The sequence below is a fragment of the Mustela nigripes genome, chromosome 1 (genome assembly GCF_022355385.1).
Source record: "Mustela nigripes isolate SB6536 chromosome 1, MUSNIG.SB6536, whole genome shotgun sequence".
Lineage (NCBI taxonomy): Eukaryota > Metazoa > Chordata > Mammalia > Carnivora > Mustelidae > Mustela > Mustela nigripes.
In genome coordinates, this window is record NC_081557.1 from 58371536 (window position 1) to 58389002 (window position 17467).

The 17467-nt window shown below is 37.6% G+C and overlaps 1 protein-coding gene across 1 annotated transcript in view; it reads left to right on the forward strand.

The window, feature by feature from the left end:
- Nucleotides 1-17467, forward strand: part of ANKRD42 (ankyrin repeat domain 42) — a gene marked incomplete at its 5' end in the record, with an annotated part of 57461 nt that overhangs the window by 28412 nt on the left and 11582 nt on the right. Inside the window, 3 exons of the mRNA XM_059400415.1 lie at nt 3625-3750; nt 8424-8529; nt 11885-12060. Of these exons, the coding sequence (XP_059256398.1) occupies nt 3625-3750; nt 8424-8529; nt 11885-12060 (408 nt within the window). The remainder of the gene's footprint in view (nt 1-3624; nt 3751-8423; nt 8530-11884; nt 12061-17467) is intronic.

Sequence of the window (17467 nt, forward strand, 5' to 3'; positions counted from 1 at the left end):
GAGCCCGATGCGGGACTCGATCCCAGGACCCTGAGATCATGACCTGAGCCGAAGGCAGCGGCTTAACCCACTGAGCCACCCAGGCGCCCCCCTACAAGAGATTCTTTAGAGAAGTAGGTCACTACCTTTTTAACACATAGCCCCCACAGACAGTATTTGCGTGGCACACTGGGATTGTTGGTTGTGCCTTCTTGAGGGACTGCCTATCTTCTCTGAAGACTGAGAGTTAGGAGCTTGACTTGGGTAAATAGGTGTGCATTCTGCTTTAGGGTTTGCTTGGTGGGATATGCCCATCTTCAGTATAAACAGGGATTGCTAGATTCTTCATCAGAGTAATTACAGAAGTTTACACTCTCATCAGTAATGTTTGGTGGGAATTTAGAGGAATGATATTCAGTATTGTCAGACTTTACAATTTTTGCCAATTGGGCGTGAAAAGCCTTAATTTGTACTTTGATTTTCATTTTCTTTTTATTATGAATGAGATTGAATATCCTTCTGTAAGTTAATGGCTATTGTAGTTTTCTCCTCTATAAATTTCTTGCCTATACTTTTCTCCCTTTTTTTTTTTTTAAGATTTTATTTATTTATACATGAGAGATAGAGAGACAAAGAGAGAAAGAGAGAGAGAAAGGCAGAAGCAGAGGAAGAAGCAGGTTCCCTGTGGAGCTGGGAGCCTGACAGCAGGACTCCATCCCAGGACCTTGGGATCACAATCTGAGCTGAAGGCAGAGGCTTAACTGACTGAGTTACCCAGGCACCCTAGTTTACACTCATGAAACCATCACAATCTAGATATAAAACATTTCCATCACCTCTGGAGTGGACCTCTTGCAGTTCACCCTTACTTTCACCCTGGCCCCACAAAACCACCTACTTGCTTTCTGTCCCTATAGATCAGTTTGAATTTTCTAATGGAACTATTTTGAGATTCACCCCTGTTATGTATATTAATAATAGTTCATTCCTTTTAATTGTCGAATAACACCCCATTATATGGTTGTATTGTATATTTCTTTTTAACAGTTCACCTGCCGATAAACATTTGGATTATTTCCAATTTTGGACTATTACTAATAAAGCTGTTCTGAACCTTTACATAGATATATGTTTGTAGTTCTCTTGGTAAATATGGAAGAGGGGGATGTATGGTGGGTTTTTGTTTAACTTTAAGAGGTTGTGTAACAGGGGCACCTGAGTGGCTCAGTCATCTAAATGTCTGACTCTTGACCCCTAATCAGGTCTTGATCTTAGGGTCATGAGTTCAGGCCTCACGGTAGGTTCCATGCTGGGTGTGAAGCCTACTTAACAACAACAACAAAAAAGTTGTTATCAACTATTTTGTAAAGTAGTTGTATTGCTTATATCCCCACCAGACATGTATGAGAATTCCATTTGCTCCATGGAATTGCTAGCACTTGATATGGTCAGTCTGTTTTATTAGCTGTTCTAATGGATGTGTAGTGTTACCCTACCATGGTTTTAGTATACATCTTCCTGAAATCTAATTAATATTGAGCATCTTTTCAAATGGGCATTCGTATATCTTTTTTTTTTTAAGATTTTATTTATTTATTTGACAGAGAGCACAAGTAGGCAGAGAGGCAGGTGGGGTGTGGGGAAGCATGCTCCCTGCCGAGCAGAGAGCCCGATGTGGGGCTCCATCCCAGGAACCCGGGACCATGACCCAAATCAAAGTCAGAGGCCTTAACCCACTGAACCACCCAGGCACCCCGCATTCGTATGTCTTTTATCAAGTATCTGTTTAATTCTTTTGCCCATTTGTAAATTGGGTTTTTTGTCTACTAATTATTGACTTTTGACAGTTCTTTAGAGTTTTTGTCAGGTATATGTTATGGCCTATATTTTCTCCCTTTCTGAAGCTTGCCTGGTTTCATGGCAATATGTACATATATTTAAAATTTTTATTTTAGAGAGAAAGAGGGCATGTGATTAACAGGGGAGGGGCAGGGAGAGAAGGGAGAGAGAATCTTAGGTGCCGTGCTCAATATGGAGCCTGACACATATTGGATCGTAACCTGAGCCAAAATTAAGAGTTGGATGCTTAACTGTCTGAGCCACCCAGGCACCCCATGGAGTGTCTTTCAAAGAATGAAAGTTTTAAATTTTGGTAAAGTACAATTTATCAGTCTTCATGTCTTTTGTTGTGTGTCCTATCTGTGAAATATTTGTTCACCTCAAAGTTAGCAAGATATCCTTCAATAGTTTTCTTCCCTTTTTTTTTTTTTTAAGATTTTATTTATTCATTTGATAGAGATCACAGGCAGAGAGAGAAGGGGAAGCAGGCTCCCTGCTGAACAGAGAGCCCAACGTAGGGCTCGATCCCAGGACTCTGGGATCATGACCTGAGCCAAAGACAGAGGCTTTAACCCACTGAGCCACCCAGGCGCCCCTCTTCAATAGTTTTCTAAAAATTTGTCAGTTTTAGCCTTTTAATTCAGATCTTTGATCTACGTCAGGTTAAATTTTATGTGGAATTTTGAGTGAAATTAAGTGTTCATTTAAAATTTTGTTTACCCCCCACACACATACAGCTACTTGTCCTAGCACCATTTTTTTTGGAAAGGCTTTCCTTTCCCCATTGAAATATTTTGTCAGCTTTGTAAAAAGTCAGTTGGCTATATATGTATGGGTGTGTTTCTGGCCTCTGCATTCTGTCTTATAGATCTGTTTATTTGCCAATACCACAACTGTCTTGATTATGATAGCTTTATGGTAAGCTATCAATCATATCAAAGCTATTATGATAGCTTTATGGTAAGACTTAGAATCGGGTAGTCTAAGTCTCCAACCTTGTTCTTTTAAAAATACTCTTTGTAGGGGCACCTAAATGGTGCAGTTGGTTAAGTGTCCAGCTCTTGGCTTCAGCTCAGATCACGATTTTGGGGTCGTGAGATCGAGCCCTGTGTTGGGCTTTGTGCTCAGCACAAAGTCTGCTTGGGACTCTTTCCCTCTCCCTCAGCCTCTCCCTACTGTATTCTCTCTTTCTCGCTCTAAAATAAATAAATCATTCAAAATACTCTGGCTGTTCTGTTTCATTTCTATATTTAAAAATGAGAATAACTATATCTCATTTAACAACTAAGTTGTTAAAATGGTTATAATGAGGCATTACTTACCAGTGCTTACTACCATGTCTGGCATTCAGTAAGGGCTCAGTATATGTAGTTGCTACATTAAAAACATTTTATCAAGTACTTACAGTTAGGTACTAGGTCAGGTACACTTATACAGCCATGTGTGTATGTATATGTGTTTGTATATATATGTATACTTCATGTGCTTCCAGTTTTTATACAAAGGGTTGAAAATGACCATCTTCTTATGTTTTGTGTTGGTCTGACAATGGAATATGGCTAAGAATAGTTCTGGTACAGTACTACTCTTGGCATGTTTGAAGTCCTGTGGGGAGAAAGGGCTACACAGTTAATAATAATCTTATTTTATGATTCTCTTTTTATTACTTGTCATTGTATCAACTGAACTAATTCTAGTGTAACATTCTTAATTGAGTTAATATTGAAATTTGAATTTTGTGACTGCTTAAGGCAGGGGAAAGAATGACCTGATACATTTACGGAAATGTTGAATTTTTATTCATAGCTTTAGCATTTCCAGGTCATGTGGCTGCCTTTAAAGGTGATTTGGAAATGCTTAAGAAATTAATTGAAGATGGAGTAATTAATATTAATGAACGTGATAATAATGGATCAACTCCTATGCATAAAGGTGAGTTATGAGTCCTGCTTCATTTTCAGTTCTGACACAATTACTGTTTTTTACCTTTTAAAATAATTATCCCTTTGAAACATGTGAAAATGTAGAACTTACCCTAATACCCTAGAGGATATCCGTCTCCCTTATATGATACACAGAGTACTTATTTTCAGTTCATTTGTGATACTCCTCTTATGATGCCAGAAATTAACTATCACATTTAGGATAATTCCAGTGAAAATTCTCTTAAGACATTGACGTGTTAAGATATGAAATTCACAGCTGGAGAAGTTTCTTAGGACTAATACTTTCTTAGGACTAAAATGATCTATTAATTCTTGCTAAAGCATGATAAAGGTATAACAGAACTTGAAAAAAGGTATAGCAGAATTTTCTTCTTGTACTCTGTAAAAATGTGTTTACTTTTATAGAAATATCAATGAACATTAGATTTAAACACAATTTCCATATGTCCGCCACTTTCATCTGTATTCCCTACTTCCTTCTGTGTGGAATTCTAAAATATTAATTAGCTTTTTGGTTTTTTAATCAGACTTTGTCAAATTGTCAACACCTTGTTGAGAGTATGGGTACTCTAGGATTTACTTTTGCCAGTCTTCCTTTAATTTATAAAATCAAATACCAAATCTTTAACTTAATGCATCTGAAATTTCCATTCTGCTTCATTTGTGATATTGTAAGCTATTTCGTAATGTAATGACCGGTATTTCTTTCTTTCTTTCTTTCTTTTTTTTAAGATTTTATTTATTTACGTGATAGAGAGATCACAAGTAGGCAGAGAGGCAGGCAGAGAGGGGGACGCAGGCTCCTTGCTGAGCAGAGAGCTTGATCCTGGCTCTATCCCAGGGTCCTGAGACCATGACCTGAGTCGAAGGCAGAGGCTTAACCCACCGAGCCACCCAGGTGACCAATGGCCAGTAATTCTTATAAAAATTTTAAAGGGGGCACCGGCTAGCTCAGTCAGTAGAGCATGTAACTCTTGAAGTTGGGGTCATGAGTTCTAGCCCTATGTTGAGCATAGAGATTACTTAACTCTTAAAAAAAAGAGGGCAGGGGTAGAGTAAAAAGACAGTAGGGTAGTTAAGGCAGTCATGTGTTTGAATTATATTTTATTTTGTAAATAACTTCTGATAGTCCCAATCATAGGTTATGTTCTTGTTGGTTAGCTTCTTAGTTTAATTGTTAAATTTGGTTTACTTCATAATGAATCTCCGATATAGAATTTAAACATCATGTGTACCAATAGTTTTATAAGAGAGGTTAGGTGGAGTAAGAAGGGGAATGCAAAGGGGGTTTCTTCTACACACAGAGAGGTTCCTATTTTGGCAAACACTTTATTCCAGACTTGGAAAATCTCACTTCTCCATCTTAGCTTGGCTCTCTAGGGGTTTAGCTCTTCACCATGGGATTTGTGAATGGGGAGGAAATTTAAAGTGTGCACTATGTATATGTATATATATTTTAAAATGTGGTACCCTGGAGCAAAGCCTTCATTTATTATCCTAGATAATACCACTTAAAAAAAAAAGATTTTATTTATTTATTTGACAGAGATCACAAGTAGGCAGAGAGGCAAGCGGGGGGAGGGGGAGGGTGGGGAGAGCAGGCTCCCTGCTGAGCAGAGAGCCTATGTGGGGCTGGATCCCAGGATCCTGGGATCATGACCTGAACTGAAGGCAGAGGATTTACCCCACTGAGCCACCCAGGCACCCCTAAATATAACCACTTTTTATTACTAATGTATATGTAGGGTATCATTCAGACACTGTAGCAAAAGATAGGTGTTATCATAACGTTTATATTTCATCTTCACAGGAAGAATTAAGTTTTATTGATGGCTGTTTTTCAGCCTTTCTTAGTCGTTTCTTCACCACTGGAACTAAGATTGAAATGAGGGACCTGGAAGTAGATTCTCAAGGGCTTAATGCATAACAGTAGGGTGTTTGTGATGCAGCCCTTGTGAGAAGATGGGAGGGTGAAATTGAGGAACCCAAAGTTTTTGCCTTTCACCCCTTGTCTTGTCAGTCTGTCCATTGAGGACTCCCAGGCCCAGGGGTGGAACAGGGAGTGTGATGGGGGATGATAAGTGGCTACAAGTAGGGGAAGGGGCCTTTTCTGTACACTTGGCTTTCCTGATGAACATCTGTGTGTTTAGATTATATCCAAATTGGGTAAATTAAAGTTGTCCCTTTATAGCTTAATCCACATTTTTTACATTTATTAATCTCTGCTTCTTTTTCTTTAATTTTGATTTTGATTCAATAAATAAGTTACGATGTTTAAAGATTCTTTTTTTTTTTTTTTTATAGAGATCACAAATAGGCAGAGAGGCAAGCAGAGAGAGGGGGAAGCAGACTCCCTGCTGAGCAGAGAGCCTGATATGGGGCTCAATCCCAGGACCCTGAGATCATGACCTGAGCTGAAGGCAGAGGCTTAACCCACTGAGCCACTCAGGCGCCCAGTTGCAGTGTTTATTATTGAGGCATTTTTCTTGGTCATTTAATAATTGTTAAATCCACTGTGACTGCTCCTTTTTTTCATTTGCTAAGCCATAAGTATTTCAAATGATTTCTTAAAAATTTCTAGTCACAGAATAATTTTATCTGTTCTCTTATAAAACATTGGTCAAATTAATCACATATCCTAACCAATGTACAATAAGGATCTTGGGTAAAAATCCTTTTATTTTATTTCATTTTAGATAAGTTACTTAGCTTCCCATCCTCCTCTTTGTAAGCATTGCCTGTGTAATAAAATTTAAATGTGGGGTTAAGCTCATTCTATCTTTGACAAAACAATTATCTGTGATTCATAAATACCTTTTGTAACTTTTAAAGATGGAATATATTGCTGTTTTTGTCTAAAGTGAGGTTATTTCTAGAGGTCTGGGAAATCTTGTACTGTTTTGAGTGTTTTCTTTTTTTAATTTTATTTATTTATTTGAAAGACAGAGATCACAAGCAGGCAGAGAAGCAGGCAGAGAGAGAGAGTGGAGGAAGCAGGCTGTCTGCTGAGCAGAGAGCCTGATGCAGGGCTTGATCTCAGGACCCTGGAATCATGACCTGAGCCGAAGGCAGAGGCTTTAACCCACTGAGCCACCCAGGCGCCTGTGTTTTGAGTGGTTTTGGATTTTCTGTAGGAGAGAGCAAGAAAGCCCAGAATTTTCAGGGGCCAATTCTGAGTTAGGGAGATGGCCCTGAATGAACTAGAGGAGGACATAAGAGTTCTTACTTTGTCACAGTATCTGACTTTGTGTCCTCTTTTCTCTGTTGTCAGTATTGAAGGTGAATTCCCTTTTTGAGGCACAAGAGGCATATCAAAAGCTCCTAGTCTTTGATTCATTTTACAGAGGCACTTATAGTCAGCACCCACCATATGTCTGCACCACGTAGACAGTGTGAGGTCCAGACCTTTTCTAAGGAGTACATGCTTCCAACCATGAACATCTAAAGATTTGTACAAGTCAGGAGTAATTGATGCCAAAAAGTATTTGTTTCTTAAAATACATGCAGTAGGAATTCAGGAGTAGAAACTGAGGAATAGAAGAAGTTGGTAAAGGTTAAATTATGAGAGACATGTTTGTGGGAATTCAGAAATAATACCTTATGTTTATATGCTACTTAATGGGATGTAAAACTGTCATCACATTTAATCCTTATTTTAATTTTATGAACCCTCTTTCTAAGTATGAAATCATCTCTGTAAAACATGAGGAAATTGGGGTCCAGAGGAATCAGTTTTCTTGACTGAGGTTACACATCTGGTAAGAGCAAAGCTGACATTTTTCTTAGTATCCTCATTCACTTATTCATGCCTCAACTTCATAGACCTTTATTGAGGGTCTGTATATGCCAACCACTTGCTAAGTTCTGTCCTGCCCTCCAGTCTCACTGTTTAGTAGACCTAAAGTCAGATCTTTTAAGTTTATTAAGTATCTTTCCACCCAGCTTCCCTGAATCTTCAGATGGATCTAGAAGGATGGGTAGAAGTTAGATGAACACATAGCTGAGGGCTGGGCACTAGGCAGGAGGACACATAGACAGAGTTGTGGAGGTGAAAATTAATCCTGAGTGCTTGTATTAAGGACAAGATTTAGAAAAAGGTGGTAAACAGTTCAGGTGATTAGTGAGGGGCCTGTAAATGTTGAGTCATGAGAGTCAGAAGAAGAACCTGTTTACATAAGATGACCAAGATTTTCAAAGTCCATGTAGTCAGCCCTGTGGCTGGACTGTGCTCATATTTTGGTCAGATGCAAGATTTGTCAGGAGCTATAGATAGCAGCAGGTGAACTCTGGATAAAGACTGGGAAAACCTAGATTATAGTTTCAAATCCATTACTTGCGTGCTGCGTGATGTTAAATAAATAACATCTTTGAGCTTCAACTTTTATATCTTCTTCAAATTTTTATATAAATTTTATATTGGGATGCAAAGTCCTCTGTATTGGAGGTAAGCCCAGTAGATTTTTGATTAAGTGTTTGCCTAATGAATACATAAATGAACAGAGAATAACATCTGCCCAACCTTTGTTGGTTAGTACAAGGATCAGTATTTATGAAAATATTCTCTAATGGTACTGTCTGAGATATCAGACAACTGTTACTAATAACAATAACTTTTTGTGTGTATTTTTGTTTTTGTCTTTTTTTTTTTTTTTTAAACAGCTGCTGGGCAAGGCCACATAGAGTGTTTGCAGTGGATAATTAAAATGGGAGCAGACAGTAATATTACCAACAAAGCAGGGGAGAAACCCAGTGATGTGGCTAAAAGGTATCCCTGTCTGCTTCACTTCTTTCTTTTGTTTTTAAGGTTTTGGGTATACTCTCTTACACTCAGAAAGCTCTTAGGATTTAATGGAATTATAGGACTCCATCAAATGCTGACAGAGTAACAATTTTCCAGCTGAATTGACATTTGATGATAAATCAGCTCTTCTCACTAAAGTAATGATTTTCAGCTGGAAAGTAGTATTGTCCCCTTTCCTCGTGGGGGCAGGATTTGGAAATGTATGGAGGAGTGTCACATGACTGGAGACTATCACTGATATATAGTGAGGTCGGGTCCAGGAATGCTAAACATTTGACGGTGCTTAGAACTGTGGTACAGAATGAAGAATGGTGTCACCCAAATGCCCCTATTTCTTTAGAAATACTGTGTGATTAAGAGGCATAATCAAAAGGAGCCACTTAGATTTTGAAACAAATTTTAATATTTACATTTGAATTAAATATAGCACCTGCTATTAAGCATCTCCTGCTCATCTCCTATGCAGGTCCTCAAGGAAAATTTAGTCCATCCATTTATTCATTCGGTTATTTTTCATTCAACTTCCTATGTACTTAGCATGTCCCTATTGCTATGGTTAATGTTAGGATTACAAAGATGAAAAAACACAGTTCTTGTCCTCAAGTCTAAAATCTTGTAAAGAGATTCAGTACATAAACATAATTATTATTAATTATAATCATTGTAACATATTACATGTTATGTATAAGATACAATAAGAACATAGGAGAAAAAGTGCCCAGGTCTTCCTGTTTGAAAGTTTTGGGGAAGTTAGGAAGGAACAGAAGGGGGACAGAATTTATATAGAGGTCAGGGAAATTTTTTATTTTTGGAGGAAGCAACATTTATGCTGATGCCTTAAAGGAGGAAGTGTTGTAAGATAGTACCTTATGTGTTTGAGGAATTGCTTGTAGTCCAGAACTGCTTGAATGTAAAGTAGGAATGTGGGCTAAAATTTGCAAATGAGGCCCAACAGGATGCTAATCATTCAATGTTAATCATGCATTGATTGCTGTGCAATTTTTAAGAGTTTATTGTCCTTACAATTTTGAGGGATTTCTTTGAGGCTTTGGAGCATGATTTTGTGGTACCACATACCTAGGATCATTATCTACTTAGGCCCACTTTAGTTTTACTTTGGAAAACAGCTTTATTAAGGTTTAATTGGTATATGATAAAGTACACATCTTTGTACAGTACGAACTGATGAATTCTGACATAGGTACTTACCCATGAAACCATTACTGCCATCAAGATAGGGAAAGTCTCCTTGTGCCCCCTTTGTAGTCTGTCTCCTTCCCACTGCTCCCCACTTTCCCTTCCCCAAGCAAATGCTGATCTGCTGTCTGTCACTATAGATTAGTTTGTATTTCCTAGAATTTTATATAAATGGAATCATATAGTACATATGCTTATATATCTGCCTTCTTTCGCTCAGGTTAATTATATATGAGGTTCTTTCATGTGTATTTGTAGCTCATTTCTTTCTTATAGCTGAGCAGTACTCCCTTGGCTATAGAATTCCATAGTATTCCATAGTTTGATAATGTGGTAACCTGTCAAAGGACATCTTGATTATATCCATTTTTTGGAAATTATGCATAAAGCTGCTCTATCCATTTTTTAAAAAAAGATTTTATTTATTTATTTGTCAGAAAGAGAGAGAGAAAGAAAGCATACAAGCAGGCAGAGAGGCAGGCAGAGGTGGAGAGAGAGGCAGGCTCCCTGCTGAGCAAGGAGCCCGATGCGGGACTTGATTCCAGGACCCTGGGATCATGACCTGAGCCGAAGGCAGCGGCTTAACCCACTGAGCCACCCAGGTGTCCCTGCTTTATCCATTTTTGGTAATTATGCATAAAGCTGCTCTAAACATACATGTACAATATTTTTTTAAAGATTTTATTTATTTATCAGAGAGAGAGAGAGGGAGAGAGCGAGCACAGGCAGACAGAATGGCAGGCAGAGGCAGAGGGAGAAGCAGGCTCCCTGCTGAGCAAGGAGCCCGATGTGGGACTCGATTCCAGGACACTAGGATCATGACCTGAGCCGAAGGCAGCTGCTTAACCAACTGAGCCACCCAGGCGTCCCTCATGTACAATATTTTTTTGTGTGAACATCAGTTTTCACTTCACTTGGGTAAATAATTAGGAGTAGGATAAGAGTATGTTTGCTTTATAAGAAATTGCCATCGTGCCTTTGAAAGTAACCATGCCAGTCTGCATTCTCATCAGCAGTGGATGAGAGTTTCTTTTGTTTCTTATCTTGCCAGCAATTGATATTGTTCATTCACCAATGGAAAATATACAGATGGCAAATATGTATATGAAAAAAATGCTCAAAATCATTTTTGTTAGGAAAATGCAAATTAAAGTTTAGACAATGAGATTCCCCTATATATCTTTTAGAGTTTTTGTAATTCATGCACCAAAATGCTAGATGTGTGTATAGTGTTATAGAAACACTATGAATCTGGCATAAAGTAGGTATTCAGTAAATAATAGCTGTTAATTTTAACTTAGTAGTAAAGATAATGAAGTCTATTAACCTTACAACTTCTTAAGATGTTTGTTACCATATCTTTAATTATGTATAGTACCTGGTGAAAGGTAAGGATATTTGTGTGCATGTGGTTGTATAGGTGTGTGAAAAAAGTGGGATTTGAGATTTTGTGTTTGAGTAGTTCTCCATGTCATAAGAGAAAACATTAAACATTTCAGTTAGCAAGACTCTGAGAAAACCATGCAGATTATAAGCAATCACAATATCAGCTCCAAAAGCAAGGCTATATTACTGGAAGCTTCATTGAGATATGGGAAAGATCAAAGAAAATAGAAAAGGTAGATGGAAAAGTCACGATTTTTTCATTAAATTTCAAGGCCATGCCACGTTTTGGGGTTGAGGAAGGATGAAAATTAAGGGGCCTAGAGCTATATTTAGCCCTAAAACTGGAACCAGAACTATTTCTGAAATCTCAATTTGGCCATCAAAAAAGGTAGTAAATATAGGTAACAAGTAGGGTGGTTCTGGGCTTTCTATTCAGTTGAGCAGCTCTGTCTGGGGGCACCCCACATATTCTTTTGATATTGGGTCTCCTCTCCCAGTTGGATTTTTACCAATAAAAATTATGGAACAGCCTTTAACATGACTGTTTGTCCTCAGTGTCCAGTAACTCTTTGAGCTGGACGTATGTTTAATTGTCGCTTTTAGGTGCAGTTTTGCTCCTTTACTTGGGGCATTGGTAGCATAATGTACAGAGTGTAATTCGCTAAATTAAGTGGAGAGTGCAGTTTCAACTTGAAGAGGATTGTGAATCTTGTTAATTACTGATTCTTTTCTACAGGTTTGCCCATTTAGCAGCTGTAAAGCTGCTAGAGGGACTACAGAAATATGACATAGATGATGAGAATGAAATTGATGAACATGATATAAAGTTTTTTTTAAGACATGGTGTTGAGGGAAGCACTGATGCCAAGGATGATTTATGTCTCAGTGAGTCGGATAAGACAGATGCCAGAAGTAAGTGTGGTAACTCTGTTGTGATTTATTAAGAAATACAATAGCCAGTTTTTACCACAAATCTGGAAATTATTCTAAAGACACGGGTGCCTGGGTGGCTCAATGGGTTGAAGCCTCTGCCTTCGGCTCAGGTCATGATCTCAGGGTCCTGGGATTGAGTCCCACATCGAGCTCTTTGCTCAGCGGGGAGCCTGCTTCCCCCTCTCTCTCTGCCTGCCTCTCTGCCTACTTGTGACCTCTGTCTGTCAAATAAATAAATAAAATCTTAAAAAAAAAAAGACACTTCGCATCTGCAAAGTAAAATACATTGATATTTTTCGGGGGAAACAGACTAGTACAAATACTTGTACTAGGGGTTTTTGAACACAGAATGTAAGACATGATCTCTGTCCCTCAAGGAGGAAAAAGTTATATAGGAGGAAAAATTACTTAAGTGGATCACAAGAAACAGGGAAATAAACATCTCAAGTATTTCCATGGTTAAGTTGGCAAATGATTTTTACAGATAATAATAGCAAATATCTATTGATTGTCTACTGTGTGCCAGACAGTGATGTACATATAATCTTGGGGTTGTGGGATCAAGCCCCACCTTGGCTTTGTGCTTAGCAGTGAGTGTGCTTGTGATTCTGTCTCTCCCTCGCCCTCTGCCCTCCCTGCCCCAGGCCCGTGCACTTACACAAGTGTCTCTGTTTCTCAAAAACAAACAAAAAAACAAAAAAACAAAACAAAAAAAAGATAGAACTGATAGGACTGATAGGATTTGCTCATAGATTTGGATCTGAGGTGTTACAGAATGAGAATAATCCAGGTTGACTCTTAGATTCTTGGCCTGGGCTACTAGGTGGTAGTTTAAAAACACTGTTCACAACAGAGTAGAGTAGCAGGGGAGGCTTTTCACAAGTGGAATTTGGATTTATCCTTGAAGGGTGGCCAGAATTAATTAATTGTTTAATTTATTAGAGAGCACATGAATGTGATAGAGTATGAGCAGAGAGGAAGGGCAGAGGGAGAGGAAGCAGACTCCCCACTGAATAGGGAGCCCAGTGAAAGGCTCAATTCTCGGGTCCTGAGATTATGACCCAAGGCAGACACTTAACAGACTGAGCTACCCAGGTACCCTAAAGGATGTCCAGAATTTAGATAGGCAAAAAAAACCCCACAAAAAAACAAAGAAGCACTCCATTTACCCAGCTTATATTCCAGTATATACTGTGCGCACAGGTCTAGACTAAGGGACTAGTGCAGTGCATCAGAAAAAGTCCTGCTTCCTGAAATTCAGAAAACATTCTGAACCTGCTCAATATAGTATTAAAATAAGTGACTGAAATCGTGCTGTTTTGATTCTTTTTTTCTCTCCCGTTATTCAACATAGGGAGAGAATATCTGTTACACATTAGGCACTGTTCTAGGTGTTAGGTTTACATTGGTGAACAAAAAGATAATTTTTCCATATTTACAGAATTCTTTTTTTCTTTAAGATTTTATTTTTTTTTAAGTAATCTCTACAGCCAATGTGAGGCTCAAACCCACAACCCCCAAGATCAAGAGGCACATACTTTACGGACTGAGCCAGCCAGTGCTTCCGTATTTGCTAAGTTCTTAAACTGACCTGGTTCTTTTTCTACTTTTTCAAGCTCTTAAAGTCTTGATATACACTCTTTGATTCCCACAATTAGTAACATATTTGTTGGTGGGATTTCCGAAAATAGTCTTGTAGTTTCATTATGAAATAAAAATTTATAACTAAGTAAAAAATATTTTTAATTTTTTCTTTCATATGAATTGCATTATGGAGACATATATACCAAAGTTATAATTTTCATAATTAGCAGTGAAGGACAGTCGTATATCATTAAATGATGTCCTGTTGTGCTTGGATTGCCATAACAATATACCATTGATTGAGTGGCTTAAACTGTAGACATTTATTTTCTTACAGTTTTGGAGACTGGAGGTCCCAGGTCAGAGTCTGGCAGAGTCTGTGTCTGGTGAGGTCTCTCTTTCTGGCTTGGAGATAGCCACCTTCTTTCTGTGTCCTTGCATGGGAGAGACTAAGCAAACTTTGCTGTGTCTTCTTATAGGGATACTAATCCCATCGGACCAGGGCTCTACCTTCATGACCTCATCTAACTAATTACCTTCCAAAGACCCCATCTCCAAATACTAACCCATTAAAAATTAGGATTTCAGGATATGAACTTAGAGGAGATATAAACATTGGGTTCATAACAAAGGGTTAAACATTGAAGTACTCCAAATTAGTGAGTACAAGTGGGTGTGTTTCTGTCTTCTAAGGGGACATGTTATTGTCCCCTTGATGCAAATGAATATTCAAGAATGAGCAGGACTGTGGTTTATTTTATGTTACATTATTGAACATACTGGATCTCATTTGATGTCTAGTAATTGGAGCAAATTTTAATTTCTTTAACATTTCTACTGGTGGTAAGGCATAGAACTCTTGTGTCAGAACTTATATTTTCCAAAATCCTAATGGTCATTATTTACATTTCCCTAGTGTTTTACACTCATAGACTCCTTCTACATACATCATTCACAGTAAGCCTGTGAAATAGGTAATATCTTTGTTTTCTGTTTCAAGAAAATCTCATTTAGTATAATATTCATATTTGATAAAGAGTCTGATGTTTATTTATTTAAGTACTCTCTACACTCATGACCCTGAGGTCAAGAGTCCAAACCTGAAGTTCTCCATATTTAGGAGTCCGTTTCTTTGTTGTTTGTTTGCAGTTTGTTTGGGACAACATCATATACTTGGAGGGTATTACGCCAAGTGAAATAAGCCAGACAGAGAAAGACAAATACCGTATGATTTTATTTGTATATGGAATATATAAAAAAAAAAAGCACAACAGATGAACAAAGAAATGAAATTTGTGAGAGCTCCCAGAACGTTGTCAGGCAGATCACTAGTCTCCAGGGTTTGGTGAAAGCCTCTTCCCTAGCTAATGCAACCAAGGGAACACCTGAAGATGTTGATGTCAGGGGCTCCTAACAATCAGCCCACTGAGCTCACCCTATAGTGAGGCTCAAAGTTAATGATCCTTCAGTATTTCCAGATAGCTTTATTTTAAAGAGCTTTGTTTACTCAGTTTTAGAATGGCATGTTGGGGCAGAAGGAGAGGGAGAGAGAGACTCTTAAGGAGGCTCCCAGCCCAGTGCAGGGCCTGATGTAGGGCTTGATCTCCCAACCCTGAGATTGTGGCCTGAACCAAAACCAAGAGTTGGGTGCTTAACTGACTGAGCCACCCGGGCATCCTTGAGTAGCTTTATTAAGATATGATATTAAGATATGATTCACAGATCATTAAATTAACCCATAAAAGTTAACACAGTTTAATGTTTCTTAGTTTCTTAGTATAGTCACAGATTTGTGTAACCATCAGTATAATACATTTTTAAACATTTCCATCACACCTAGAAGAAACCCCCACGTTCATTAGTAACCATTCCCCATTACCCCTACTTTCTTTTAACTTCCTCCCAAATCCCATCACTAGGCATTTTCTTTTTGTATAGATTTACCAATTCTGAGCATTTCCTATGAATGGAATGGTATCATATGTGGTGTTTTGTAACAGGCTTTCACTTAAAACAATGTTTTCAAAGTTTATATACCTTGTAATGTGGAGCATTCCTTTTTATTGCCAAATAGTATTCTTGTATGGATATACCAATTTTATCATCAGTTCATCAGTTGATAGACATTTGAGTTGTTTTCACATTTTGACTATTATGAATAATGTGAACATTCATATACATCTTTTTGTGTAAACATATATTTTCATTTCTCTTGGGTATATACCTTGGTCTTAGTTGGAACTGCTGAGTCATTTGGTAACTATAGGTTTAACATTCTGAGGAACTTCCAAACTGTTTTCCAAAGTGGCTGCATCACTTCACATTCCCACCAATGATGCATGGGGGTTTCAGTTTTTCCACATCCTTGCCAATATTTGTTACTGTTTGTCTAATTGATTGAAGCTCTTCTAGTGAGTGTTAAATGTTATTTCATTGTAGCTTCTGTTTTTACTTTTTGTAACTGAAGTATAATTGACAGAGTTTTATTAGTTTCAGGGGTACAACATATTGACTCAACAATTCTATGCCTTACTCAGTGCTTACTTACTGTGACGAAAATAGTCACCACCTGCCTCCATCAAATATTCTTACAACATTATTGTTTATGTTCTCTATGCTGTACTTTTCATCTCTGTGACGTATTTATTTTATAGCTGGATATTTGTGCCTCTTAATCCCTCTTATTTATTTCACCCATCCACCCACCTGGGAACCATCAGTTTGTTCTCTGTATTTAAGAAATTGTTTTTGTTTGTGTGTCCATTTGTTTTGTTTTTTAGAAGTCAAAAATAAGAGAAATCACATGGCATTTGCCTTTCTCTGACTTATTTGATTTAGCATAATACCCTCTAGGTCCATCCACATTGTCACAAATGGCAAGACCTTATTCCTTTTTATGGTTGAGTAATATCCCATTGTATCTGTATAGCTTCTCTGGTCATTCATCAGTGGACACTCTGGTTGCTTCCATATCTTGGCTATTGTAAATAAGGCTGCAGTAAACATAGGGGTGCAGATATCTTTTAGATAGCATTTTCTTTACTTTCTTTTTCTTTTCTTTTCTTTCTTTTTTTTTTTTTTTTTTTTTTAGTAAATACCTGGTAGTGGATTTACTGGATTCTACTTTTAGTTACTATATTTCTATTTTTAATGTTTTGGGAAACCTCTGTACTGTTCCCTACAGTAGCTGTACCAGTTTATCTTTGCACCAACCGTGCACAAGAATTCCCTTTTCCCCACATCCTTGTCAGCACTTGTTATTCTTGTCTCTTATATACTAGCCATTTTGACTCATATGAGGTAATATCTCATTGTGGTTTTGATTTGCATTTCCTTGATGTTGAGCATCTTTTCCTTTATCTGTCATCCAACTATTTGTCTTCTTTCAAGAATGTCTATTCAGATTCTCTGCCCATTTTAAATCAGAAATTTGATTTTTAATCAGAATTTTGTAAGTTCTTTTTATTTTAGATACTAACTCCTTATCAGATGCTATCATCGCAGGTATTTTCTGTTCACTAGGTTGTTTTGTTTTGTTGATGGTTTACTTCACTGTGCAGAGGTTTTTATTTTGATGTAGTTACAATAGTTTATTTTTGCTTTTGTTTCCCTTGCCTTAGGAGACCTGTCCATAAATATGTTGTTAAGGCCAATGTCAAAGAAATTACTGTGCTATGTTTCTTTCTAAGAGTTTTATGGTTTTATTTGGGTACTTAATGTATTTTGAATTTATTTTTGTGTATGGTAAGAAAGTGGTTCAGTTTCATTCTTTTGTATATAGCTGTCCAGTTTTCCCAGAACC